Source organism: Beta vulgaris, chromosome 4 (genome assembly GCF_026745355.1).
Source record: "Beta vulgaris subsp. vulgaris cultivar EL10 chromosome 4, EL10.2, whole genome shotgun sequence".
NCBI lineage: Eukaryota > Viridiplantae > Streptophyta > Magnoliopsida > Caryophyllales > Amaranthaceae > Beta > Beta vulgaris.
Genome location: NC_079205.1, coordinates 16,228,583 through 16,256,271, shown reverse-complemented (window position 1 = coordinate 16,256,271; position 27,689 = coordinate 16,228,583). Strand labels below are relative to the sequence as shown.

Below are 27,689 nucleotides of genomic sequence, written 5' to 3'. Positions count from 1 at the left end.
TTTCTTCCAATCGTCTAGTTTTTTTCTTTCACAGATCGGGCATTTCTTCACTTCTCTTCTATTCTGCCTCTCCTCCCTCCTCACCCCCGCCTCAAAATTCTGTCTCCTCCTTCAACACATCTGTCAATCACAACCGCCATTGAAATCGAAATCTCAATCTCAATCTCGGAGGTTGAGAGGTTGAAGGAGTGAAGGAAAAATGTTCAAGTTTTTGAAGGGAGTTGTGGCGGGATCTGGCACTGGTGTTAAGGATTTACCTTATAATATTGGCGAACCTTACTCCTCCGCTTGGGGCTCTTGGACTCACTCTCATGGCACCTCCAAGGTTTTTCTTATTCTCTCTCTAACTTTCGTTTTCTTAAGCTTTATATTATTATACTTTTTGAATTGAATTTTCTAATTTTGGTGCTTGATCGGATTTTTGTGTGCTCAAATTAGGAATTGCGTGATTTTTGCTGTTTTAATTGTGAATTTTTGTGTTGGAAATTGGAATCTATCCTTAATTTAGGATTGAATTGATTCTGTTGGTGGAAACTCTTAATTTTAGCTGCGTGAATGTCGTTGAAGTTAATTAGCATGGTTTAATGCTTGTGAAGTTGTGATTGATCTTATTCGATTTGTAGCGTCGAGTAGATTTATGGTGAGGATTTTGGTGCGTGATCGGATTTCTGTGATGAAGCTAGTAATTGCGTGATGTTATATGTTTGAATTGTAAATTTTTGTGTTGAAAAATTGGAATCCATGTTTAGTTCCGAATTGAAGTGACTGTGCTAGTAAAAATTCTTGATCATAGCTGTGTGAATGCCGTCGAAGTTAACTAGCAAGGTTTATTACTTGTGGTTGCTCTTATTCGATTTGTAGCATGGAGTTAATTTATGGTGAGAATTTTGGTGCCTGATCGGATTTCTATGCTCAAGCTAGCAATTGTGTGATTTTGTTGTTCGAAATGTACATATTTGTATCAAAAACTGGAATATCTCTCTCTTTTTTATTTTCAGTAGTGATTGGTTCAAGATTTAGCTCAGAATTGAAGTAATGTTTGTTAATGAAACTTATAAGTACGTGAATCTTTATATATGGAAAAGTTTCATTGAAATGACGTTAAAAGGTTTATTACTTGTGATTGCTGCCACTCGATTTGTATCTTTGAGTGTATACATGGTGAGAACATTGTTTTTTGGAATGTTATTGTCCCTTGCTTAATTGTGAGATTGAGTATGTTCATTAATTTTGATCTAGCAGTGATTTAGATCGCCTTGTGTAGTTGGATGATATCTGCATTACTTGTTTGCTGTGGAAGTGTTGGATTTGTGCCAATTGGCAAGCGTCTAGATAGCTGTGTGAGGTCTTTCCGGGTTCTTTTAGGTAGATTGTTAAGCTCATTTCATTTGTTGGATGTGTTGGTTGGAGTAAGAGAGCTTGATGAGTAGATATTGTAGCTGATTACCAGATTCTTTTCTCATCGATAGACTTTTTTGGCTTGATTAGTCAGTCACGGGTAGCGATGGCGTGGGTCGGGTCGAGTGTGGGGTACAGTGACTGGACCCAAGCCCATAAATTTCGATGTGGACCCAGACCCATATGTGGATCCAGCGTGTCTCGGATCTAAAACGGGATTAAAATGGGTCTTGGGCTAGATTCTAGTTTTCTTTGTTTTTTAACTCGTGCTCTTCGCAGTTTGCACATTTTATAAGTAATTAATATGATAAAAAATAATTAATGAATCACATTAATAAGAAGTCTTACAATTTTCAATATAATAGACACCAAAACTGACCGAATCTTGATGAATTGGGGAAGTCAAGAGAAAGGTAGGGGGGAGATTTGCAGCAACAAAAAAATATTGAAAAGCATACTTCAATAACTTCATCCCTGGATTCAGACTGAAGTGAAATTCGACAAAGAAAGGGAGAACTAAATAAATAAAAGAACATGTCATTGACTCATTGTCGAATAAGGCCGGAGGTTAGTATTGAGTAGGCGAGAGTTGCCAACATCCTCGTCTGCCTAAATCCTTATCTGCTGGTTGCTGCGTCACCGTATCTCCTTGGTGGTTGAGTGAAATAACAGGAGGATAGTGAGGAGTACTTAAGTGTTAGAGTGGCTGCATGAAGTATATTGAGGTTTGCTAGGTGAAGTATTCATATTTTTTTATATATATATATATATATATATATATATATATATATATATATATTAGATGGGTCGGTTCTGGGGTTAGTCTAGGTCTCAATACATCAGACCTGGATCCAGATCCGATTTTTAACACCTTGACCCGCATCCACCGAAACCCAATGGGTCTCAAAATTTTAGACTCGGACCCTTAAAAATAGGTTAGATCTAACCGGGTGTACTGGTTCATGCCCATTCCTCGTTATGGCCTCATGGGTGTGTATAAGAGCTAAATTTTACACAAGTATTGTCAACTTTTGCAGCATATAATTGTGGTAGAAAAGTTGGATTGTGGTTTGAGGTTCTTTATTTTTATTAGGTTAGGTATGTGATTTGGGGCTCTTTGTTTTTATTAGGTTAGGTATGCAATTGCAATTTGGGTTCAGTCTAATAATGTCAAATGCAGTTAGGTTAGATTCGGTGAGGCTGGTTGCAGATTGCTGTTGGGTGGTCATCATGCTGAATTTTGGCTTTGGTTGGTTGCATCACAACTTAAGCAAATGCACAGTACATTGGTACAAATAGAATCGTTAGCAGAGCAAATTTCAGGGGAAATATTTCTGAAGAAATTTCTTCAAGGGAATTATATTTTCCTTCTATATTTCAGGATCATTATTAGATTAAAATCCCCCAGTTTAAAAGCCCTTCCACCCTCCTTAGTTTGTCTCTTTTATCTCTTCCTTTCCTCCCAAACTTGGTAATAGAAAAAGGAAGGATTTTTCTGTTGGCCCATAGAAGTTCTCCTTAGGAACTTAATTGAAACCAAATTAGCCAGAGAAGGAAAAATAGAGGGGAAGAAAGAGAGAGGGAGAGATGGATTTGTGGGGGGGGGGGGATAGGCGGGGAGTGAGGGAGGAAAGGAGAGAATTTTCATTGATGGTGCTACTCAAGGTGGAGAGGGAGTTATCGCTGCCTGCTGGATCTTGTTTGGACTTGATGCGAGAGAAGCATTCAGTTTTTAAGGAGCTTCACGTTCATATGGAAGGAAAAGGAGGGAAAGATAGAGAGATGTGGAGAATTTTTAGATAGTCATCTATCAAATGATTGGGGGATAGGGCTCTTATGTGGCAATGCTATATCGTACGATGAGTAGAGGATAAGATGTCCAGATTGCTTTCTATGGTGAATCCTGTATGATTAAATCCAGAATATATAGCATATGTTTATAACAACGTAATGGGTTCCAAAAAGAATTAATAGGTGTTGGAGTACTGGTTAAAGTAAAGCGCCAATATCCATTAATGTTTGGTCTGTAAAGTGTAAGAGTGCAAGAAACTCAACTTGGATTAAGGATTACTTTTTAAGGACTAGCCCAAGTAGTAAATACAACATCACCCGGCTGTCATTTGTCCCTCCCGACAAACATCAGCTCGTGTTAGCCAACAAATTGGTGGACTTGCATCATGGTGTTAAATAACGGTCGCATCAATTCAGTTCGCCTGAGTTGTAACGGATTCCAACTTTGGCGAACAAAATTTGGCCGGTTTATACTGCCTTCTTGTAATACACCGAGATTTTACCCGTTCCACAGCGGCCACGAATTTTCGCCTGCATTTCCTGTTCCAAGATGCGATTTTCAGATTTTTTTTCCAAGAAACAAATCCTAGATCACAATTGAAGATGAAATATGTGATTTCTTTTATAGGAACATTGGGGCTTTTGCTCGGGAGGTTGATTTTGGTGCAAATGTATACATTTCGTCATCGGTATAAAAGTCGCCGGCCATTTCTCCGTCCACAATGAAGAAGACTGAAGTAGCGAAGAGAAAGGTGTACGGCGTACTGATGGGTTATGGGATGATGGCTGGATCAGATCACTTTATATTTTCTCTTTTTTTTTTTAATTATCGTAGTTTGGAAGGGAAAGGGTACCTAGTACCCATGTCATTGCAATACAGCTGTATTTTGAGATATGCAGTACAGCTATGTAATTAAAGCTCTTTCTCTCTCTTAAACTCTTACTGCTTCTTTGTTTTGGCCTTTTGGGTGAAGAAAAGTTACGTGCAAACCATTTTTAAAAAATAATAAGCTAACGTATTATTATATATTATTCGTGCGCAGCAACCGCGAAAAATAATAAGCTAACGTATTATTATATAAAATTCGTGTGCAACAACCGCGACGCGATTTGCGACAAATGTACTAGCTTCGTTCCAGCGAAACCGTGACCGTTCCCGTTATCGCGGCCGAAACCGTATTTTCGAACTATTGGATAGGGCCAGCTGGTTGAATGTGTTGAGTGCTGGAAGTGATTTGGTTTTCTTTAGATCAATTTGGCGATTCCAAGTGTCTTTAGTGATCACTGTTACAAAGAGAACAAGTGAAGTGCGTAGTTGTTTGATATTGTACATATATAATTTTCTTGGCAAGTTGTTCTAAGATCATACTTTGTCGTCCTCGAACTTGTGTCCCTTAATCTCTGTTAAATTTATTAACTATGAATATTATTGATCTCTGTTACAGGATGATGGTTCCCCAGTTTCAATATTCTCACTTTCAGGAAATGTCCAAGATGGTCATATAGCTGCCGGGCGCAATGGGGTGAAGCGACTGCGAACGGTATGGGTTCATATGCTTTTGTTCTTTCCAGCCTATTGAATTGGGTTCATTTTCATGTTCTGTTTTAGATTTCTTATTACTTTTGCCGGACATTCCAAAATGAAGTCTTTCTTTTGGTTTAGATTTAACTTCAATGGTTTGATAATTAATTTTCAGCTTTTCTCTCCATCACATCATTCCTTTTGGTTCCATGCATAATACATTCTCATACCTTTGTTGTTTGCTCTTCATCTACCTCCACATACATTATCTACATTCCACAATCACTTCTAAAATTTGTGCCAAATGCAACTAAAAACTATGTTTTGTTGGGCAGAGGGAGTATAATTTTGAGTGGTTTTTCTTGGAGATGACATCTTTAGTGCCGTACTGGCATTAATATAATCCGTACAAAATAGGGGTTGGGTATGATAAAGACAAACCACAAGTCTAGGAGAGCGAAGGAGATGTAGATGGAAACCCTAAAGAGAAACACTAAAATTGAGGACGATCTCCTTGTGTACAAAATTTAGAAAGGGAACCCTGTAGAGGACCAATAGAGTTGTGCATTGGAAACTATGAAAAAGAAACCAAGAACAATGGAAGGGAACATAGTGCGTAGATGTCACGTCTTTTAATGTGTGCCCAAATTTAGGACGGTTTCCTTGTGTCCAAAAGTGTTACATTTTGGACACTCTCATTCGTAGCTGTCTTCGACAACCTTGCCGGAGTCCTCTGGTTCTTGAAGTTTTGGATAACTGGTCTAATCACTTTATAATTATAAGTTAATCACTTTATAATAATAAGTTAAGAACATTAGTGTCTTGGTAATTGTCACCACATAAGTTACAAAGTAGTAGAATTAGACCCCAATCTAAATGATATTTGCTATTTCAAGATTTATGCGGGAGTCAGAAATTATTTTCAACGAGTGAAACTGAAGGGTGTTGCTTGGCTGGTGTTTGTGGATAAAGTTGTCATTACTAATATATAGCAGTCCTGCAGCCATGTCCTTCTGATCTAATAGGGCTGTTCTATGTCGTAATAGAGGTGAGATAGGTAGACATCTGATTTCACATTATGAGATTACCACTTTTTGTGTAGACTCTTTCAGGTTAATTCATAGAAGTGAATCTGTCAAGCTTCTATCTTATAATGAATATACTACATATCAAAAAGAGTGCAATACGTACCATACAGTGTACCAGTGTGCAATGTATGGTTGTGGGGGTGGGAGAATTGTTAACTGGTCCTTTTTCAGAGTTATCGTTGTAGATATCAAAGTAACACTATTGGTTGGACACAAAAGGGATGTTAACACTATTGGTAGGACACGAAGGGGATGTTACGTGTACAAAAGGAGCACTAAGATTCGCAATCCAGCAGAATCATAACTAGGACATCATTTCTATGATTTCGAGGGTTGGAGTTTTTAGAATGGAAATCCAAGTTTGACTTACCATTTTCAGTTTATAGCTCTTTGATTGTTGATCTGATGCCGATGATGAGCATTAGGGATATGTCAGTAAAATGAGCAAATAGTACATCAACATCAATGCTACCCTAATGCCTGTAGAGAGGCTCCCCCCTGGCAGTACAAGAGGTTGGATGTACTGCAAGTCTGCAGCAACAAAAATATATTTAGAATCGACTCTCTGACGACATGCCGTGACTATCTGCTACTTGATAATAAAAAAGAAGTACAAAAAATCTAGAGGCCTTTTTACTTTAGTTAATTTTTGGTCCAAAGGTTAAATAGGAGCCTATGACCTGTTTTGCAATTTTATTTCATTGATCAGAGTTGGCGGTTATCTAGCTCAACCTCCTTAGATGTGGGTCATGCTGGTTAACCCTCTACATGCGCTATTCATGAGAAAATAGAGTTTTTTGTATGTAAATTTCTTCCTTTCTTTTTGTTTCATGTTCACTCTCACCCTCGAGAGTTAGGCTTGCTACTTGGCTGTCTTCTGAGGTTCATTATGGTTTTCTGTTGCTTTCGATGTGCTCACTGTCCCTCTTTGCTATCGCTCAATATCTCTGCGGTCTTTTCTCGGTGGATTCTGCCAATACTACATGATTTTCTCACCCTGCAGTATTCATGTCAAAGGTTCTTTAATTTAAAAACTTAGTTTGGGCACGACATTGATGATGCGAGTTGTAAGGAAAAGGGGCTATTATGGATGTTTGCTATCTTTTACCACATTCCTGCATTAGGTGTTGTGTGATATGGAGACAATGTGCAAGGCATTAACGTCTGATAAACTTTGATCTGACTCTAGTTGTAGATTAATTGAATTAAGTTTCTCTCTAAGAGTTAGTTTGCTATGATATTGTGAGGACATGCAATTAGAGCTCATTACAAAATAATTTGCAAGGGTTGATTGACAGATTGACAGCATGTGGCTTGATCTCAGTATGAAGAAGGATGAAGAGGTTTGTTAATTGAGCTACTAGTATGTGGCAACAAAGGGACTGTGATGCTAAGAATGTATTTGTCTATGGCTAGTCATTAAGATTTATTCAATGGCTTTGTAAGGTTTCCTGAGGTTGAGGGGAGGCATGTTGGTGTGAATAATTGTGTCTAGAGCTCGTGGTGCATGTGGTATGCATGATCATATGTGCTATAGGATGGTTGCAGAAGCTTACTCAGGTGTGTCAAATTCATGGTGTCAAGATACGGCCGTTTAATTTCGGTTTGCACATTTTGTGACGGATTTTCAAGTTGGCAAACCGATACTTGGTTCACACTCATTTCACACCGGGTTATTTTTTAGTCTGTGATATCGGAAAATATGACTGCACAGCACCCATCTTGCTTGTATTCCACCGAATCCAACCCGACTCGTCTGGATTCTGCCGCATCTAGCATCAGCTGAATTTCCAGATTGAAGGAAGAGAGAAGTATATTAAACATTGGAGGACGATGATTGTGACAGACATTGCTGTTGAGCTTCTGGTAGTGATTTCGGGATGCTGGCGATCATTGCTGGTGAAGTTTTCAGATCAGAATTCCAGCACTCTGTTTTAGTCTCGCCTTTCAACCTTAACTTTCTCTCTTTACTCATTGCCTTTTCTTTGAGTTTCGCTCGATTCCATTAACTTTTGAAGTTTTGACTTTCTCTTTCTCCTTGTGGAGTATGCAGTCTGCTTTGCTGAAACTTCATAGCTGTACAATTCTTTATGTTGTTTTCATTTTCTTATGGTGGGGTCTGCTACTGTGCTTCTGCGAGTCATTTTTTGCTGTAGCCCCCCCCCCCCCCTCTTTTTCTTGTTGTGGGGTTTGCTGGGATCACATTATTAGCTGTAGCTCCCTTTGAATGGTATTGTAGTTTGCAATTATACTATATAAACCTTCAATAATATTTTGGTGGAATCATCAAAAAGATCTAAAAAAGAATAAAATAAATTCGTTGTTGCGACAACCGTGATGTGGTCGATCACCATGACCACAACATCAAGGACCTAGATAGTTTCCAGTGGGTTTCAAATTCAATTTAAGATCATCATTGCATGTTCTAGATTGTATTCCAGAAATGCGCAGTGGCTATTTTGGGAATCTAGCCTTTGATAAGGAATCTTTTGCTGTGCTATAAGCTGAAACTCCTGTCCAAGGAATAACTTGTTTGTACAGCCTAATGCACATCAGTTTTAACTCAGCCTAAAGATAGTTTTCTGATATGTAACTTGAAGACATGCCATGCAGGGAAGTTGTATTACCTTCCATGCATGCTTTGCTACTCGTGAATGTGCTCACCTGAAGATACTCATTTTGCTTTTTTGCAGGTTAGACATCCCAATATATTATCATTTCTTCACAGTACTGAGGTAGAGACGCATGATGGGTCTACTACCAAGGTCACAATTTATATTGTAACAGAACCTGTTATGCCACTGTCAGAAAAAATCAAGGAGTTGGGGTTGGATGGCAAGCAGAGGTATGCGTATCAAACTAATTATTTGTTGATTTAACATTATGTAAATAAATCTTGCTTACTCTAGTATTTATGTATCATTATTTTGTGGTGTTTGACCTATCATACAGCTCTAAGTTTCTTTCTTTTTTGTTAAACTCCAAGTTTCTAGTTACACCAGCTAGCATCTTCTAGAGCAGAAAGATGTATCCTCTTTATCTATTTCTGATTTTTTATTTTCAGTATTGAGCTCATCATCCTTATTGAATTATCTTTCCTCCCTCTTATCCATTGGCGATATTATATACCTTTCTTATGGGTAAATCTAAGATTTTGATTTCTTTCAAAAGAAGAATCACATCAGGCAAGTAGATCCAAGAGGCACAAGCCCTTAAATAGGCAAATGCGGTGACCAATGATGAGGTGATTTTCCAAAGGAATCCTTTGCTTAATGATCCTGAACCCCTCTTTCCGAATTTATAAGCTCGAATTAGCTGGGATTAGCGGATATTTCATTTAGCATTTAAAAGAATAGAGGAGTGTCTTTCAAACTAAAAGTTTACGTCTCACCACTTCAATTTTAGAGTATGTTCTTTGACAGTTGAATTTAGAGGATAAATAGATCATTTAAGCTTATCAATTTAGCTTTGAGCTGGCTATAAATATTTATGTTAGGGGTGCTCCAGAATATTGATGACGATTTCAGCTAGAGCTCGAGCTCGAGCCTCAAATTGGGATCAAGCTCAATAACATACAAGCAATACATAGCTTATGCATGAACATGTAGGCTTGGAGTAATTGCAAGAGGAAGTAAATCTGCAGTGCAAACTCTAATAGTCGTCGAACTTTTCCATATGTTGCAGTTGATTACAGCTTTTATGGTCTATTATTTGTTTTTGAACATTCGAATAAAATACAAACTTATACTCTTTTAGATAATACGACTAAACATATCCCAATGTGATTGACTAATATTGTGGTAAATGAATAACTTTTGAACTTATACTATCTCAGTCCAAAAATAATCTGTCCCAAAGTAATTGCAATAGTAGGCTTCATACATAGTTTAAGGGAAGTTTGGTCGTTGGTTAGAGAATGAATTAATTTATTGTAAAAGTTGATGGGATAGGAGTAGGTCGGGCCTTATTTTATTAAAGTGAGAGGAGCATGGCCATCTTTTGTGAATCTTGTTAGAAAAGAAAATTGGAAAGGTGATAGTGGGGACCCCATTTGAGAGAGAAATAATAATATGTGGGCCATAACCTTTAGAGGAATTGTTGCAATGAAAGGAACATAGGAGTTTGTCACTAGATAGTTCACCAGATAGGATCATCCGTTTCCTACATTACCTATCAATAACGTTCCCCTAGAACAATTCCTTCTGTCGTGTTTCCCCGATTGATGCAGCACCTTATTTTGAGACACCCGAATATGAGATGTGTTGCAATTATCCTAGGTCACGAAGAGTATGTTTCATCAGCTACATAATTGATTAGTACTTTTGTTTCTGGCCAATCTTGACAAAAGAGTGGATGTAAAGGGAAAAAGGCCTTCTAAAATGGCGAGAATGTCGTGCTTTCTATTATGGTATCCTGTGACGGGGTTTCACGGAATGACAATTCCAATATCCAGTACTACTCGGGCATTCAGTAACGCAATGGCTGTGTATTTCGCTTGCTTTTGTCAATGGCAGGTTATACTTGTTGAATTCCTGACATGATAGCTCTGTTGTTTATTTCTTACTATTTATGGAAGTGACGTTATAGTTTTTCCTGCTATAATACTCCCCGTCAGAGATCCTCATTTTGGATTCTACTCTTGACTTTTGGGAACAATGTTTCTCTTCATCTTGAAAGAATGCTACTTGAAGTTTATTGATGTATATTATGTTTTGTTTCCTTCCGCTACTGACGACAGGGATGAATATTACGCCTGGGGACTGCACCAGATAGCTAAAGCTGTCAGCTTTTTAAATAATGATTGTAAGCTTGTAAGACTTCTCTTCCATTACTTGCGGCTTTATGAACTGCCAATGATATAAGTTTTTTTTTTCTTAGTTCTTACTTATTATTCGCAGTCTCTCGGCTTTCATTTAATCTAATTCTTTGCAATCTGCCAAGTTTGCCTTCCAGAACATTCATGAACTTATGTTGCTATAAGATGTTCTTATTAGAACTTAAGGTTTCATCCCATCACTGTGGGAGAGAGGACAGTGGGCTTTATGTTTGCTGTAACTTGCTACTTGCTTTTCTACCCTTTTCCATTTATATTTGTTTTTATTAGTTGCTGGTGATCTCTCTTACAATTTGGCTTTTTGGTGTTGATTAGGCATTCAGATCTCCTTTAATTTCTTTTTAGTTTTTTTGGCTTGTTGCCTTCATATGAATTACCCTTTTGTGTTGAGTTTCTGCAAGAAGAGCTTTCTTCTCTTTGCTGTGCTGTGGAGGCATAAAGTCATAATATTTGGATTTTAGTGTACTTTATTTTTCTCCCTCATGTTTTTTGGGGATGAAAATTTACACAGCATCTTCTTTTTCTTTGGGACCTCTAATAGTTTGCTGTTGAAATTTATAGAACAATCTTGAATGTAGTGGTCAAGGTTTGTCTTCACAGTTACTTCATTGTGTTCAATATCTACGTTTGAATTTGTCTAATGGTGTTGCTTGGTAATATGGTTCATTGTTTTGATTAGCTAGCTTTTGCTGCCACAGATTCATGCAAATGTTTGCTTGGCGAGTGTGGTGGTGACTCAAACTCTGGACTGGAAGTTGCATGCTTTTGATGTTTTATCCGAGTTTGATGGGAATAAGGAAGGTTCTGCTGGATCAATGCTGGTAATGTTTTTCGCATTTTCTTGGTCCCTGTGCAACTTTAAGTTTTGATACAACAATCATATTGTAAAATTATGAATTTCTTGAACTTAATTAGCACTATAACTGAGTCTCTATGGGAAGGGAAATGTAATTATTGAAGGTTTGTGCTCTTATAGTACTTGTAGATGAGCTTCTAGCTCCGCGTGCTAGCATCGAATTCCCTACTGATCAAGTAAACTGTATTAGATCACACTTCACAGGAGAATACACATATAGGAAGATGAAACATTCCCTTGAAGAGAAATGGTTTGGTGATACATATTTGAAAATAGGGAAAATAATATTCTGCTATCGGCCCACCTATCTTTTAGCGCTGAAGATTGAGATGGTATATATGAAGTGCTTAATGATATACTTACTCCATTCCAATATACTTGCTACACTTCCCGAGTATGGATTTTTCACGATACTTGCTACATACGAACATTTTTGCACCTTTAATAGTACAAATCCAGCTTAATTTGATGCTAAAGTATGTATTAGGGACCATTTTTTTGGTTTTGAAAGGGGACTTAACCATCCTTCTTGTGGTCCCTTCTTTTCTTTAAAAAATGGCCTACTCTTTTCTCAAGTTTATGTGGCTAGAAAGCAATATTTGCAGTGTGCACTCTGCAGACTTCTATCTTCAACGTCTTTTCTTCATTACGAAATTTCGATGAAAAAAGGAAGTGCAGATCTAACAAAAGAGTCTCTATACGTGATGTCTTTGTAGTCTGAAGACTCTAGTTTCAGCTTCTTTTTTTCTGTACTTTATCCTGGGGAAATAAAGTTGCTGTCTAGACTTACAAAAGTGTCTTTCACCAGTCTAGTGTAGACTGGTTAGGTTAACTTTCTTGTATGGTGACCTTCCTAAAGGGAGTGGGGAAAAGAAGGGGGGGGGGGTTGGCATCAGTGGAGGCAAGTTTCTTGTACGAAGCTCACAAAAGCAGAAGGTAGAGGAGACAAGCAATTCTACCTGCTCATAAGGGGGGGGGGGGGGGGGAGGGTTAGGCATTACTTGAGACATGGTTGCTATATAATGGGAAAAAAATTGCACCCAATGTCTGGAGGTACTATTTCTGGACAAGCTTCAAAATGTCCTGTATTTTGTGGCTTTCAATGAAAGTGTTTAGAGTGTCTTTGATGATAGTAACTTTTTTTTATAGATGATTCTGTGCTCAGAGTTACAACTTTACATTTACCAGAATCGTGTTTGCTGATCATTTGCTCTCTTTCTATGCAGCAATATGCATGGCTTGTTGGCACACAATACAAACCCATGGAACTGGCTAAGTCTGATTGGGTAGCCATTAGAAACTCTACCCCATGGGCAATTGATTCCTGGGGAATAGGTAAGCACATTTCTTGTTTTCAGCTGCTTATCTTTCTTTTACAATTCAGATGTTTGACCATGATTTTGAAATTAATGACACTGCTAGAGAAATAGCCTGTAAGTAAGTTTTTATCTCTAAGATTAAGATGAGGGATCTACAATGGCAAGAAGAGTGTACAAGGAGATTTATTGAAATGAAAGAATAAAGTGGGTTGCAAAGGCAATGAATCATACTGTTGGTTAAATTTCAAATCAATGACAGCACCGTAGTCCGTAACTGAAAGAAAACTTAACAAAGGAGACTATTCTGCTTTCATTTGACCAGTCTTTGGCGGAATTTGTTAAGTTCCAGTGAGCTTTGCTTGCTTACGTAGTTTACCTTTGTCCAAGTATATAAATGGATAAAAAAATGTTACAGACTTCCCTTCCTATCCCTCCACAAGCTCTATCCATCACCTTCCTTTACAAGCAACAGAATTGTTAGGAGAAGATTTTATCATCTTCAATTCAAAGAAAATAATGAGGGTCTCTTTACTGACTTCGGGTTGGCACATCCCACAGGACCAAGTTCATTGATATTTGGGTTTGTTGGTGCAGCCTGGCAACATTAAGGATGTGTTAGCATTTCAGAAGAGAGGTTGACTGATAAACAGATTGTTGATAATTGAGAAGAAATATTTGAAAGAGGATTAGGTATTCTCTAAAAGAGAATGGAGTAAGAGAGTATGACAACCATGCTTTGCATCATCGTGTCGATAACCGTAGGTTGACCCTAATACAACGGAAGTCAAGGGAAGCAATGTTGCATGAGAACTCATACCCTATGTATCTTCTATCGAAGACGCGTTTGTTTTTCTCTTGGTTACGTGTTGAAGCTATTCAATATACATCTATGATATCAAACATATTGTACTGTACACATTGGCTACATTGCAATGCAAGTAAAGCAGCTGTGCATCTCATTCACACAACACCAAAGATATAATAGCTGTGTGAATTCAGAGTATAATGCTTAAACTTATTTGAACCGAACGTACTAGACTTGATGATTCTGTGTGATGTTCAACCATGTAGGGCAATTGATAAGGATTTGCATGATAACATATCATTAAAATAAATCCAACAACATTTTATATGATCATTTAGTAAATAATACGGTCAAAGTGAGGTGTGTGAATAGTGCAGAAGTCAAAGTGTTGCACTTAAAAAGAAACAGAGGAAGTATTAATTAAAACAGCACATATTCTCCTGTGATTCTTGTTTCAACTCTTCCTATCGTGTTGTAGGCTTGTAACATCGATACCCCCTGGGTTTAAGATTTCAGGAGAATTATGTGTGAGGGAAGACATGTTGTCAAGCCAGTGGTCTGTAAACTGTGAGTTTTTCTGGTGTGTGAGGTTGTTATGGCTTATAGTAATGTTACTTATTTAGGTGGAACCTGTTGCCTTAATGTTAGTTTATAGAATACGTAGTGAGTTTTCTTCAATAAAGCTCATGTATGCTGCTAATTTTCTCTTTTTATTACATTTCCCCTATTGGATACTTTTCTGCTTTTTTTTATAACTTTCGTGTTGTCAATCTTGAACTTGTACTCTTACAGCTCTTAAACACTAACGAAAGCATATGTGACGCCAAAAGAAGAAAAAAGAAAGTATATGGTGCTTTGTAATTATTGCTCTATAATTTCTATGCATATCTAAAAAATTTCGTTGTAATTTTCAGGTTGTCTAATATATGAGATTTTCTCGGGTATGAGGCTAACTAAGACAGAGGAACTCCGAAATATTGCTTCAATTCCAAAGGTATAATATTTGGTCCTTGTGTTGTATTTGATGTATAATTAGTTTATAACCTTAGATCAGTAACAAAATGTTCATAGTGGGTAGCTGACATTTCTTACCTTTTTACGTGTCTTAATTTAGTCGCTGCTTCCAGATTATCAGAGGCTATTGAGTTCCATGCCTTCCAAGAGACTAAATACTTCCAAGCTTATAGAAAATAGCGGTATGTGTTGACAACTTTCTGGATTAGGTGTTCAAACTTGAGTATATATCTTCTCCTGAACTAGCAGCATTGTGCATACAATATCCTGGAGGTATAATTGATTGTAATTACCCCACTATGATGTTTCAGAATACTTTCAAAATAAGCTGGTGGATACAATACATTTTATGGAGGTTCTCAGTTTGAAAGACAGTGTGGAGAAAGATACATTTTTCCGCAAGCTTCCAACTCTGTCTGACCAACTTCCTCGCCAAATCGTGCTGAAGAAAGTACTACTCTCATTTCAATTCCAGAATTGCTTATATATATTTTCGTTGAACCTTTTAATGTTTATTTGATGTTGCCTTTCCACTATCTCTCTAATCACCCAGTTTCACTTTTCCTAGATACTTCCACTACTAGCTTCTGCTCTAGAATTTGGCTCAGCAGGTGCTCCTGCTTTGACAGCATTGATGAAGATGGGCTCTTGGCTTCCACCTGAAGAATTTAATATCAAGGTCATGATATTTCTGGTCCTCCTTTTTGTGCAAGGGGGTTACTTATCTAGTTATCTGCATATGCCTTTATTGGCATTTGGCATGAATTGTCATGCCTCGTGCTTGTTCTTTATATACTGAAATGGCTGTCCCTGTCTTTCATTTCTAGGTGCTGCCAACCATTGTGAAGCTCTTTACATCTAATGATCGAGGCACAAGAGTTGCATTGCTGCAGCATATTGATCAATATGGACCATCATTATCTGCCCAAACTGTAGATGAACAAGTATGAAAAAAATCACAGCTTACTAATTCCTTTTCATTCCTACAGTAATTCTTTTGTGAAATTCAGTTCTTTATCTATTAGTAACTTTAAAGAATGAGTACTCTTTTCCCCCCTGCTTTCTAGTACTAAAGTACTAATTTTGTGCTATTATTTGTGATTAGGTTTATCCTCAGATTGCTACTGGATTCAATGATACATCAGCTTTTCTTCGAGAGTTGACATTAAAATCGATTCTTGTTCTGGCGCCAAAGGTACTAAAAACTCCCAAAATGTGGTGTTTGATTCTGATAGATGCTCCTTTTTACGTCAGAAAAATTATTTGTTTCTCTTTACATTGTTATGTATTTTATATCTTGTGCTTACAGTTGGATGAGTCATTGCTTATCTTATCATTTGTTCTCTCCATTGTCTATTGCTGACGTTTCGTGATGGCTTTCTATGTAATGATTGACTCCTATTACTTCTACCAAGCTTGACTATAGCTGCATTATCTTGCCCTAGCATTATGATGATCAAGTAATAGGCATGTATTAGATTTTATTCGGAATAATGGAATAAGGAGTTTGTAACAATACGTAGAGGAGGCCGAGTTGTGTTTGTATTCTGACATCTTCTCTGAAGTTGTTTTTCCATATATTTATTTGCAGCTTTCTCAACGTACAATGTCAGGATCTTTGTTGAAGTATCTCTCAAAGCTGCAGGTATTACTTCTATTATGTTCTAATAGAATTTACAGTTTTGTGGTCATAAGCTACTCTGGTACGGCACTTCGCTGTATTTATTTGACCTTGATCGTGGTGCTCGATGAGTTCCTTTGCTCGAGTTCCCTCACTCTAGACATCTTTGCTTTTTTTCTTTCCTTCAAATTTCTCTCCTTTTTGCATTCATCAGGATTATTGTAAATTAGGTGGGCTTATTTCTCAATTAGTCTGTCTGACTTTTATGCTTATAAGTTTTGCAGGTTGATGAAGAGCCAGCAATTAGAACAAATACTACTATATTACTGGGAAATATGGCAAACTATCTCAATGAAGGGGTAAGCATTTATTTTTTAGGTTTTGTTGTACAGTCTTCTCATGCTCTCCTCACCACTGAATGTAGTAGATTCTTGTATTGGTGGATTATTGTAAATTAGGTAGGCTCTTTTTTTTTTTTGGATAAATTTAACTTTTTGTTCTTTTAAACCAAGTCTTGGTCTTGGACAAATCTGTTGCACAGTTTTTTTTTATCATTACTATGATTGTCTAATATGAAGAAAGATGACTTCTTTCCAACACTGAATACTTTTTGCTTTTTTAGACAAGGAAGAGGGTCCTCATAAATGCTTTTACAGTTCGTGCATTACGCGATACATTCCCCCCAGCACGAGGAGCAGGTATTAGAGTCAGAAGTTATCCACCAACTTTGTCTCTGTAACTTTGATTTCTGTTGCTTATGTATAGAATATTTTCCACCCCTTTTCTCTGTTTTGGCAGGAATAATGGCCCTGTGTGCCACGAGTTCTTATTATGATGTCACAGAGATTGCAACAAGGATTCTGCCAAACGTTGTGGTGCTTACTATTGATCCTGACAGGTCCCATTTCTTTGAACTTTTCAATGTGTAATGCAACTTTTTCCTTGTATGAGGTGGTCTGGGACACGTAACACAGTGTTTGCCTAGCAAATTTGAGGAACTTAATTTCTTTTGGAACTTATTAACATTTCCTTAGTCTTTCATGGATACGACTACTAGACTAGTACTGTGTCTTTCATGGATAAGACCAGTACTGCGAAATGATGTTTGCAGTCTACAGTCTCTAGTATCATTTATGCGCTACTCTATGTCAGAGAAGCTTCCTAGTGCTGATGAGCATCTTAATTTCGATATGACAAACAAGTAGAAAACAATTATGAAATCTATAATAGGGACATAGGAAAAGATTATGACTTTGGAGTGATGGAAGTGGACAGTAGTTTTTATTTTTTATTCAAACACAACTTATACCCACTAATAAAATATGCTGAATCCTTCATACCTATATATTATGCCATTTCTGATTGCACATTACTATAATGAGTACTATGTGCAAAGTTGTGCAATTAGTGAGACTCGCGGGTCATCAGCCGCAAATCTTAGATATCTTAAGGTCCATAGTATGTTCGTTTTGTATGTTCGGGGTACTTTAATATGATCATAGTGTGTGTATCTGTAATAATCCTACTCCATATGTCTTCTTTTCTTTCTTCTTTTACATCTTAGGTCAAACTTTGACTTAAAAAGTCTCTGGGAACAGATTGGTCAAAATATGATGATAGGTACTTAGATTTGAATTAAATAATTGTTTCATAGTAATGTTTTTCTAAGAATCTTTATCGATACATTATGCGAGAATATTGAGGTCAAGGTTGGACCTAAAAAGGTGAATACACTTTACATATAAAAACATAGTATATGTTATGTGTGTGTTCAGCTCCCTCTGTGCTACTTTAAATGTGTGGTTGATGTAAATAAATTTCAATTTTGCTTATTCCAATATTTACATACGAACTTCCAGTACCAACTTTTGCCCTATTTGGCTTTCCTTTGGATTATTCTTAGCTTGCTGCAGTGATTGAAACTTTCTTTCTTATATCTAGTGATGTTCGATCCAAGTCGTTTCAGGCAGTTGACCAATTTTTGCAGATTGTGAAGCAGTATAATGAGAAGGTATTTGTAACATTTCTCGATTTCCCCTTCCAATTTTGTTTTTTCTTGGGGATATTTCTATGTACTTGGGCTCATGGTTTGAAGATACATTGGAATCAATGTAATAAGGCCGTATTGGAACTTTTTTTTAACTTTCACGAAATAAATTTGACCGTTCCAAACTGGTGGATTTGAATAAGCCGAAATTTTGGCCGAACCAACTGTGACAAGGCATTATTTCCCTTTCCTGTAACAAGACACTACTTTTCAGATTTTCTTCCAGCGATTCCCATTACTCTGTACACATCCCTCCAATAATGACATAAATCAACGTCAAAAGATATATAAAAGAGAATACGAGGCAAGCAAACAGCAGTCACAGAGTCACGGGATCTATACTGTTGAACGTATACGTTCTGTTCCCGCAAAACTGCAACCGTCTCCGCAACCATGACCGAAACCATATATCTGAACCATGCTTGGGCTCGAGTTTGGAATTGTATTGGTATTGGCCCAATTCCAAATTCAATTCCACTGAGTATCCAAACAAGTGAATGGGTACAATTCCATCATTTCAAATGAAATGATGGTTCCCAAACATGCCCTTAGTCCATTTCCTTAGAATCACACTAAATGGAACTTCCTAGGAAATGGAACTTCCCATGGGAACTAAATTCCCATGTATACCAAACAACCACTAAGGGAGATAGGAAAAGTGTGGCTGCTGTATTTTATATGGAACGATATGGAGAAGTTTCAGTTCAACATGTATCTCTTGGTATTTGGCTTGATGATAGAGGGAAATCGGTACCTATATCTTATTCCTTCTCCTTCTCTACCCACTTGCAATTAAGTTCTAGTTTTGCCTTTCACTTCACAGATTCATTTTTGTCCTCCTATTTTTCTACCATGCCCTTGCTCCTTCTCTGCTCAGGAGGGCATCATAATCCGCCAAAGCTTCTGTGCATCCCACTTACTCCCTTCAAATTCCATCGCATCCCTTGGAGTTTCCTCTCTCTCTCATCTTTCTTGGGGGTGGCTAAATCTTACTGTTTGATGGTCAAATTTCACCGAAGTCTTGAATCTAGAGCCTCAAATGGCAAAATATGACAGCCAAAGAATGGCATCTGGGACATCATCACGGGATTAATGGTTGTGGAAGTGTTTTCTTCCCTCTGTCTCTAGGATACTGTTGACAGAATTTAAGTAGCAAAGGATCACTTCTTCACCATAATTGATGTAAATTCTTATCTCAAGGTCTGAAGGTGTGGACATAGGTTTCCTTTCACTCTCTCTCTCTCGCCAAGTGGAGCTTTGGTCAAATGGATTGCGCCTTGAGCCTTTTACAAATATGTAACAGGGGCTCTACTAATTATATGAATGAAAAGGCACGGTTTCAAAGTCGAAAAATAAATATCATATTATTTGTACCTTTAAGATTGTTTTCTTACTAAATCGAGTACATACCTATTCCTTTAAACTTTATGCTTCATATAATTGATGATGTGCCGACTTTTTACTCAAAAAGCAGCACCATCCTAGTGTTTATGGAAGCAAAATCACCAATTATGTTTCACTATCAACTTTCTCCTTGAGATCATTCGCAATTTCTATAAACGCTAATTCATTAAGTAGCAGAGATCATTTTGGTGGCAGCCAAAAAGAAGATCGAGAGAAAGTGTATTGACGAAGCTTGGAGTTTGTCAGATTCATACAAATGAGGAGAAATTTAGTCATTTGATGATTGACTGATTGATGTGCACGTGGAAATAGTGAAATTAATTAAGGAGATAAACGGATTTATTAAAGGTACTACGTCTCTTAATTGTTGCTTTTATTTAAATAAACTATGTAGAATAATTGATGGTGATATTGTACTTTGGGGAATCGATATTGTATTTCGGAGGAGGAGAATGAAGAAGCAAGTGGTGGGTTGAATAGCTAACAGCTTTTTGGATGATGCTTCCATTGCATTGAATAAGCCACGAAAGAGAACTATTGGAGATGAGAGTTATGTGTTTTGAAATCTGAAATTTGGGCCTTTCTCTTTAGAGATTTTGGGCTTTAACTTCATTTTTTTTTTTCCTATGAAAATTGGGTGGCCTGCTGATGCTCTTAGTCTGATCAAAGTGATGTTCTGTTTTATCTATTCCATGTGACTATGTACTTTCGGGTTTTACCATTACCACCACCAGTGCAATATAGGATGGTGTTTGGCACTTGATAGTTGCTCAAGAATAGCATGCCAAAGGGGTGGAGGTCTAAAAGTGGTTGATCGTTGCTGGTGGAGCAGTTTCTAGGAGTAGTATATTTACCCCTTGGCTTATTATTAGTAAGGCAACACCACTATTACAAAATATATAATTTCAAGTGTAAGGTTTACTTGTCCAGCTAAGTTGGTGATTTAGATCTAGGGTCACAGGTTTTATGTCCCTTACTGCTCCTTTCGCAATCTGAGTGATTGGTTAAGCAGATCTTTGCTTATTTCTGTAGGTATCACTTTCATCATTTTTCTGGGAGCGCTTATATATAGGCATATGTCATGCACCTTACATTGCTTTTGTCAATTTCTCTTTTTATATTTTTTGCAATCGTGTCATCTCCATATCTTTTTTTGCGTTTGTTTTCAATGTATCAAGGTGTATGTAGATCTGGATAATTTTCATCATATTTGTTATCAATTTGGTTTATATAGATACATTAAAAAAGGATAATATTTGATGATTGTTAGAGAACTAATTGAGGATTGTGAGTTTATCTTACAGGATTTTCTGTGTCGATTAATCAATTATATTTATCTCATACGAGTGATACCCTGAATATTCTAACTAAGATACCTGACTTGGGAAGCAAGCCATGTAGATTAAAATCGGAAAGAATGCAGATTGATTAATTGAAGTAGGTATTATTAGTTTGTTAATTTATTACAATGATAATAGTAGTAATAATACTAAATATTGTTATGATTAGTATTTTTAATATTATGTTGTGGCATTTTATTAAATTTGGCAGATTGTAAATTATATTTTTTTCCTTGTAATATTAATATTTTCCAGCTACCCTTTCGTACCTATTTCTTTAAATAATTTTTTTTCATTGTGTCCTTGTCTCTGACTTTGTGCAACCTAGCATTTCAGCTATGTTTAAACTTCAAATTGAGTTTACTTTGTAATGCGTCTGGCTTTTGTCCAGTTTATGGTTTATCTGAGTTCGGCTTAATTAGTCTATGCTATTTCAGGTTCTATAAAGTAAAGGTAGGTTACTGTTTTGTTATGATGGCTATTGGGTAGGGATGATATCAAATTGGATGAACTGTTGGGTCGGGTCAATGTCTAGGTTATCGGGTAATTTAGATTTAGTTGTGTTTGAGTCTAGACTTATTCAAGTTTGCTTTCTCAGGTCGAGTCTATATTGAAAATTCTGTTTCTAATCATGTCAACAGAGGGTCTATCACGTTCTTTTGCTTACGATCCTTCATACCTTTTTTTGTTTTTATTTTTATTCCTTTTTTTTTGTTTGGGGGGGGGGGGGGGGGGGAGGGGTGATGGGCCAATCAGGTGAAGGTTATGTTCACTATTACCTTTCTTTCTTGAATACCCCTTAGAAATTCCCCCAAAGTTAAAGCATGAACATTCATGTAGTAATTCTGAAGGTCCTGTGTTTTACTTGTATTATTCACTTGTTTGTTCCCAATGGTACATTTTTACTTAATAAGTTTGATATGCTTAACCAGGCTACAATTACCATTGTAATGTATTTATTGACAGGGTGATACAGGAGATGCTAGTATGACAGATCTTGGAGCTCCTGGAAATTCTAGCTTGCTTGGGTGAGTAATTTGACATGTTTATCTCTATCTCTTGTATCTGTGAAAAGTTATTGCTTTCCTTTTGTTGTTGGAAGGTATAGATTGAAGAATTTGACTGTTAGTGCTTAGAGGTTAGACCTAAGCTTAAGCCATTAAGCATAAATTTTATATCTTTATTGATTGGGAAATCTGTCTGGATGAAATTTAAAATTGCCCCCTTTTCCATGTTGTGTGAACATGTATCAGTTTTATGTTAATGGATGGATGTTCTGGATTTAGCTAAGACATGTTTCCTGAAAATATTTTTTTTAAGGAATGCGGTAACTTCTTAAAGTCTGCTTGATTTGTTTGTTTATTGATGTAACTGAAGACTGAAAGAAATTTTTAGGCACTACCAGATTATGCAAGCTCCCTGAGTAACAATTTAGCAATTTATGTCCTCATAATCATGTTCCAGTGTATCCGAGGTTCATTTGAGCCAAGCTAACTGTTTTACACATCGTACCATCTATTTCTGACATATAGCTTATTGCACCTGGGCCTGGAACTTTTATTATTTTTTATTATTATTATTGTTATTGTTATTGTTATTGTTATTGTTATTGTTATTGTTATTGTTATTGTTATATAAGCCAAGGGAGGAGGTGTGGTGTCCTCTTTTGAAGTGACTAAAATACCCTCTAATAATTTAAGTTTTTCTTTTTATAAAAAATTGAAAAATGAGAATCAATGAAACTTGCCATATGAGTAGGTCAAAAATGAAATATGCAATACCATTAATAACTTGACAAACTAAATTGACACAATCAATTCACGAAATCAATTAGAATCTTCAACCAAAAAGAGTTAGCAACATATTGTGATAAAATAATATTTCATATTTACAAAGTTCAAATGATATAGTTTATTATTGTTAAAGAACTATACTAAAGTCGCTAAAAAGAAATTTATTAAATCATCTACCAAATTTTACAATGATGTTATTGAACCGTAAAAAATTATTTACCTTTAATTTAAAAAGATAATAACATCTACAAAAGAACCTCAATAATTTACATCACTATAAAAATAATTTTAGATAAAAAAAACATGTCCATTTGTATATAACTACATAAGATTATCGAAACACGCATCGCGTGCATATGCAATTAGTTATTATTAAGGAGGGCCACATAATGATTTTTTCCTTACCTTTCAAAATAAAGTTGTTGGGCCTGGGAGATAATGTCAAAGGACACCACTATATTGTCATTTGTTAATCCAATAATTTATGTACTTCTATATTTTGATCTCTTTTTTGTTTATATTTCTTATATGGGTCTTCCTGTTAGACCAATTTATTTCCTTTACTTGGCTGCCGATGTTGTTTGAAAGTTGAGATAGTTGTATCTCTATTCTATATGGGAAGAGGGGTAGGACACCAAAATATTAGAAACCCCATTTTACCCTCATAATATCTCTATTATAACTACTTCCTTTAATGAAAAAATAAAAAAGAAAACTACTAATTAATTTAAAAAATAAAAAAATATTACAAAAAGAAAACCATCAACAATTCAAATATTCTTAATTTATTAGAAATAATTAATAATTAATTTCATTTTCTTCATCTCCTAAAAAAATAATTTTGTACGTATGTTCGCACGCATCGCGTGCATATAAAAACTAGTTAAGATATATGCAAGCATTGGAGCTTGTTTTTCCTGTGTATACAGTAAATGGGTCATATGTTTGCTATCACTTGTTTTATTATCATCAATGTATTAGTGCTATATTGTCCTTTTGCTTTACCTTTTCATTTCGGAGATTGGTTTTGATGCTTAACTATATTTAGAGCTAGTGACAGTTTACGAGCTTTTTTCTCTAAAATATATATAAATGACAAAATTATATTGCAGATGGGCTATGAGTAACTTGTCTTTAAAAGGTAAAGCATCTGAGCAAGTGCCGGTTGCCGTTGGGGGTTCTAGTGCACCACTTGCTACAACAAGCTCTGATACTAGTTCAGGTGTGTTTGTGATCCTGAATGATTTCAAAAGTCGCTCAATATTGACCTTTAAGGCCTGTATAACCTGTGCGTGTTAAATATTTATTTATGTATCTTGAGTGATCTTTAAATAGTTGTCACTTTCCTAGTTCCCTGCATGAGTCCATTGGTTCATGCTTTTTGTGAGACCTATCTGCTTCATTGCCTAGGAGAAGAAAATAACGAGGTTCCACATTGTAAGTTGAAGTGTCTCATTTATGAGTTTTATAGGGCAAAAGCACATTTGGTGTATGTTTTGCAGCATTGCTTGATCGCTCATGCAGAAATGCGTTTCTATGTGCTAGTCCTAAAATGGAGTGTTACTCCGACACCTTCATTTACCTCAAAAATGGGGTGTTGTGTCGTGGGTCAAAATGTTGCCAAATTTTATGCCATGTTCGATGAAGACAATACACTTGCTGAAAAGAGCAAATGGAATGGACTTTTAGATGAATCCATAAATTTCTACCATGTGTTTTAGTTGCTTGTTTCCAGGTTTTTAGCCTTATGCTTAGTTAGAATCTCAATTAATAACGGCATACTAACCTTTTGATTAAGCATCAAGGATTTTTCTCGTTGAGGCGATATTTTTTTTTTTTTTTTGGCAAAAGCTCAATCTACATTCAGTAAAATCCCAACCTTTAGTTTACCCTTTTGCTTTATCATATGATTTGGGATATCCAACAACAGGAACTTAATCAAATATTCACATCATTTGCGACAATAGTTAGTATAGTATATGTGTAATATGTTAACTTGTAGTTATTTTGGCTGTCTATGCCTCCTGCGATTAGTGCTCACTTTATTAATGATTTCAGTTGTGGATGCGGTTGCTACAACTGCAATGCTGACACCTCTTCGGACAAGTTCCAGTATGGATCTAGTTGATCAACCGGTTCCAGCATCCCCGACCTCAACAGATGGCTGGGGAGAACTTGAAAATGGACTTGATGACCATGATAGTGACAAAGACGGGTGGGATGATATTGAACCACTTGAAGAGCCAAAACCATCTCCTGCGCTTGCAAACATCCAGGTTGCTCAAAAGCGGCCAGTTGCACAGCCTAAGCCAGCTTTGTCTCAACCAAAATCAGCAGGTATATTGATCTCCATGGTTCTTGACCCAATAAATATTTAAATTGACCAAGTAACAGAATAGGCCCGGTGCAAAATTCTTTCATGTCCATCTTCTTGGATGTATAAAACCCATGGCTCACTCGTTCATATTTTGTAACTGATGTGCATGATTGCTAATAGTGACAAGGATGTAAATTTTACATAGCTAAGCTGTCAGGCTAGCTATAGAGGCCCTTGGAGGAAAAGTAGGCTCCTCATTTATGGCTTTGGAGTCAAGCATATGTTCTTGAAAATCTACCTTTTTATCATGGGGCTGGCAAGAAAATCTTTATATCACTAAATTTATCAAATAGCAAGCGTGAAAGCCTATGCATTGCTCAGAACCTATGTTACTCAGACTCTTGGTTTCATTCATTCTCAAGTACCCGTGTTGGATCCTTCGACACTCTGGCATGGGTATGGACAATTTGACACTTCATCTTGGGCTGCAATCATGAAATTTGTCCTAAAATGGCCGAGTTAGACACTTGTCCGCGTACCCATGAGCAAAGTCAGTACCCGAGTCCTAGACATAGGTCTCATGCTCATCTGTTGTGTGTGGGGGGAAGTTGGTTATTGTATAATGTTCGGTTAATTATTTAATTGCTTGTCAAATGAACTAAAGTGTTGGGTCCTGAGTCCCCATTGCTGGATCTACTGCTAACTTGCTGTCTTAGTTTCGAGCAAGCATAGCCAATAATTTTTTTTGCGGAACCGCTCAAATAAGATCAACTTTACTGTAACAGATCCATGATTCTATGAGACCTGTTGAATATTTTGTTAATTTATAGTTTATTGGTTATTCGAATAAGTTGAATGATGATAGATGCTTCTAATTTCAGCTTCAAGTTCGCAGCCAAAAAGCACTGTACGAAAAGCCAAAGATGACGATGATGAGTTGTGGGGTTCCATAGCTGCCCCTCCTCCCAAGACAACTTCAAAGGCTATGAGTTTGGGAGCTCCAAAAACCGTCGATGATGACTTGTGGGGTGCCATAGCTGCTCCACCTCCCATGACGAAAGCCAAGCCCTTGTCAGCTGGAAGAGGTCGAGGAGCAAAACCTGCTGCTCCAAAACTAGGTGCCCAAAGGATAAATCGGACATCATCTGGAATGTAGAAATGACAAATGAAAGTGCGAGTTTAAAGCAAGCATAGATGTGAGAAAATTGTGAAGTATCAGTTTTGTATAATCCCATTCTTTTTACTGATTTAATATATAGGAAAGCAGTGTCTCAGAATTTCTGGCCTCAATTATGCCATCAGGTTGTTATATAACTTTTTCCAGCATGTGCTTCTTAAAATTCCTTGTTTCGCCTAGTTCCTTGTAAATGTTGTACGAGGCAGGATCTAGTTGTGGAGACTGAGTTTCTGCTCTAAACTTACCAAAGGCATTCAAGATTTTGGCTTTTGTAGATCACTTTTAATTCCCTATGTATTATTTGTAATCTACAGATACTTTAGTAATGCTCTGTTTCATTGGAAGGAATGGAAGATGATTTTACATGGAAAATACAGTGGGAACAACACCATTGAAGAATACTTTTCCTTTTTTTTTTTTTTTTTTTTTTTGAAAAAGAAAGAATACTTTTCCTTGTTTGGTCTTGCAATTGTTCTAAAATTTATTATATTTTTCTTATGATTTACACTTCACACACTTTTAAAATTAGTTGTTGATCTAAAATTTCTAGATAGGTATTTTGGATTGATATATTATATTTTACTTTCGTTATAAGTCAATCATGGATAGGTGGCGCAATCCCAAAGAAGTAGTAATATTCAAGGTAAATTTGCCGAACTGGTTAGAAAATATAATGCACAACCCAATGTTCCTTGGTATTTAGAAAAGCTTTGGTACCTGATTAATAAAATGAAATTTGCAACTATTTAGTAAATGAAATAAATGTGTATGTTTTACATGTCCGGTTTGGTTAGTTTGATACTTATCTCAATTAACAAAGTGGCAATGAATATTACTTCCTCCGTTTCGGCAACAAATGAATATTTAACATCTCACAAAAAATATCCATATGTTGCATTTAAAACGAAATAGAGAAAGCATTTTTTTTTCTATTTTTTTTATTTTTACAAATGACATTACAAAGTTTTCGTTGTATATATGAATTTATCAAAGTGGTAATGAGATGTACAGTTGTTCACCAATTTGGCTTGTTGGCCCTATGTTTGAGAATTTTGCAATCACAAGAGGTTATGAAAACTTTCTTTTTAGGTCTTTTCATTAGAAGTACTTTGACGTTGAAATTTTCTTTTACTATTTTTCCTAATCTTAAGAACAATGGTGGCTTTGAAACTTTTTCTATTAGTGTAAAAAAATTCCATAGTGCCAAATATAGAATTCTAAAACTACCAAAACATATGAATATTACTTGAATTAAATGTAAGCAAATAAATATATGTTATGTATAGAAAATACTTCATCTGTTTCTTTTTAAGTGTAACATTTTGACTTTTATATATTTACATTTCTTACTTTGATCATATTC

At 36.3% G+C, this 27,689-nt stretch overlaps 1 protein-coding gene across 2 annotated transcripts; it reads left to right on the top strand.

The window, feature by feature from the left end:
- On the top strand, positions 1-26,652 carry LOC104884573 (uncharacterized). 2 transcript variants are annotated; one of them, XM_010669249.3, is made up of 21 exons: positions 1-325; positions 4,635-4,730; positions 8,493-8,644; positions 10,538-10,610; positions 11,332-11,454; positions 12,716-12,824; positions 14,528-14,607; positions 14,728-14,809; positions 14,939-15,078; positions 15,196-15,306; positions 15,455-15,571; positions 15,733-15,822; positions 16,219-16,272; positions 16,533-16,607; positions 16,871-16,946; positions 17,047-17,146; positions 18,190-18,259; positions 22,006-22,067; positions 23,945-24,054; positions 24,891-25,169; positions 26,031-26,652. In XM_010669249.3, exons 1-21 carry the CDS (start codon positions 200-202, stop codon positions 26,303-26,305), a joined length of 2,400 nt encoding a protein of 799 aa, XP_010667551.2. In that variant the 5' UTR covers positions 1-199; the 3' UTR covers positions 26,306-26,652. The 2 variants fall into 2 exon arrangements, with proteins under 2 accessions (XP_010667551.2, XP_048497479.1); XM_048641522.1 differs by lacking the exons at positions 1-325; positions 4,635-4,730; positions 8,493-8,644 and having other exon boundaries at positions 10,538-10,602.
- Positions 26,653-27,689: the final 1,037 nt, after the last annotated feature.

Excerpts from the sequence above, each read along its gene's own strand:
- LOC104884573 (XM_010669249.3), top strand. The coding sequence starts at position 200 with ATGTTCAAGTTTTTGAAGGGAGTTGTGGCGGGATCTGGCACTGGTGTT. Across the intron at positions 11,455-12,715 it reads GTTCTGCTGGATCAATGCTG|CAATATGCATGGCTTGTTGG; the intron begins GTAATGTTTTTC and ends CTTTCTATGCAG. Across the intron at positions 12,825-14,527 it reads AATTGATTCCTGGGGAATAG|GTTGTCTAATATATGAGATT; the intron begins GTAAGCACATTT and ends TGTAATTTTCAG.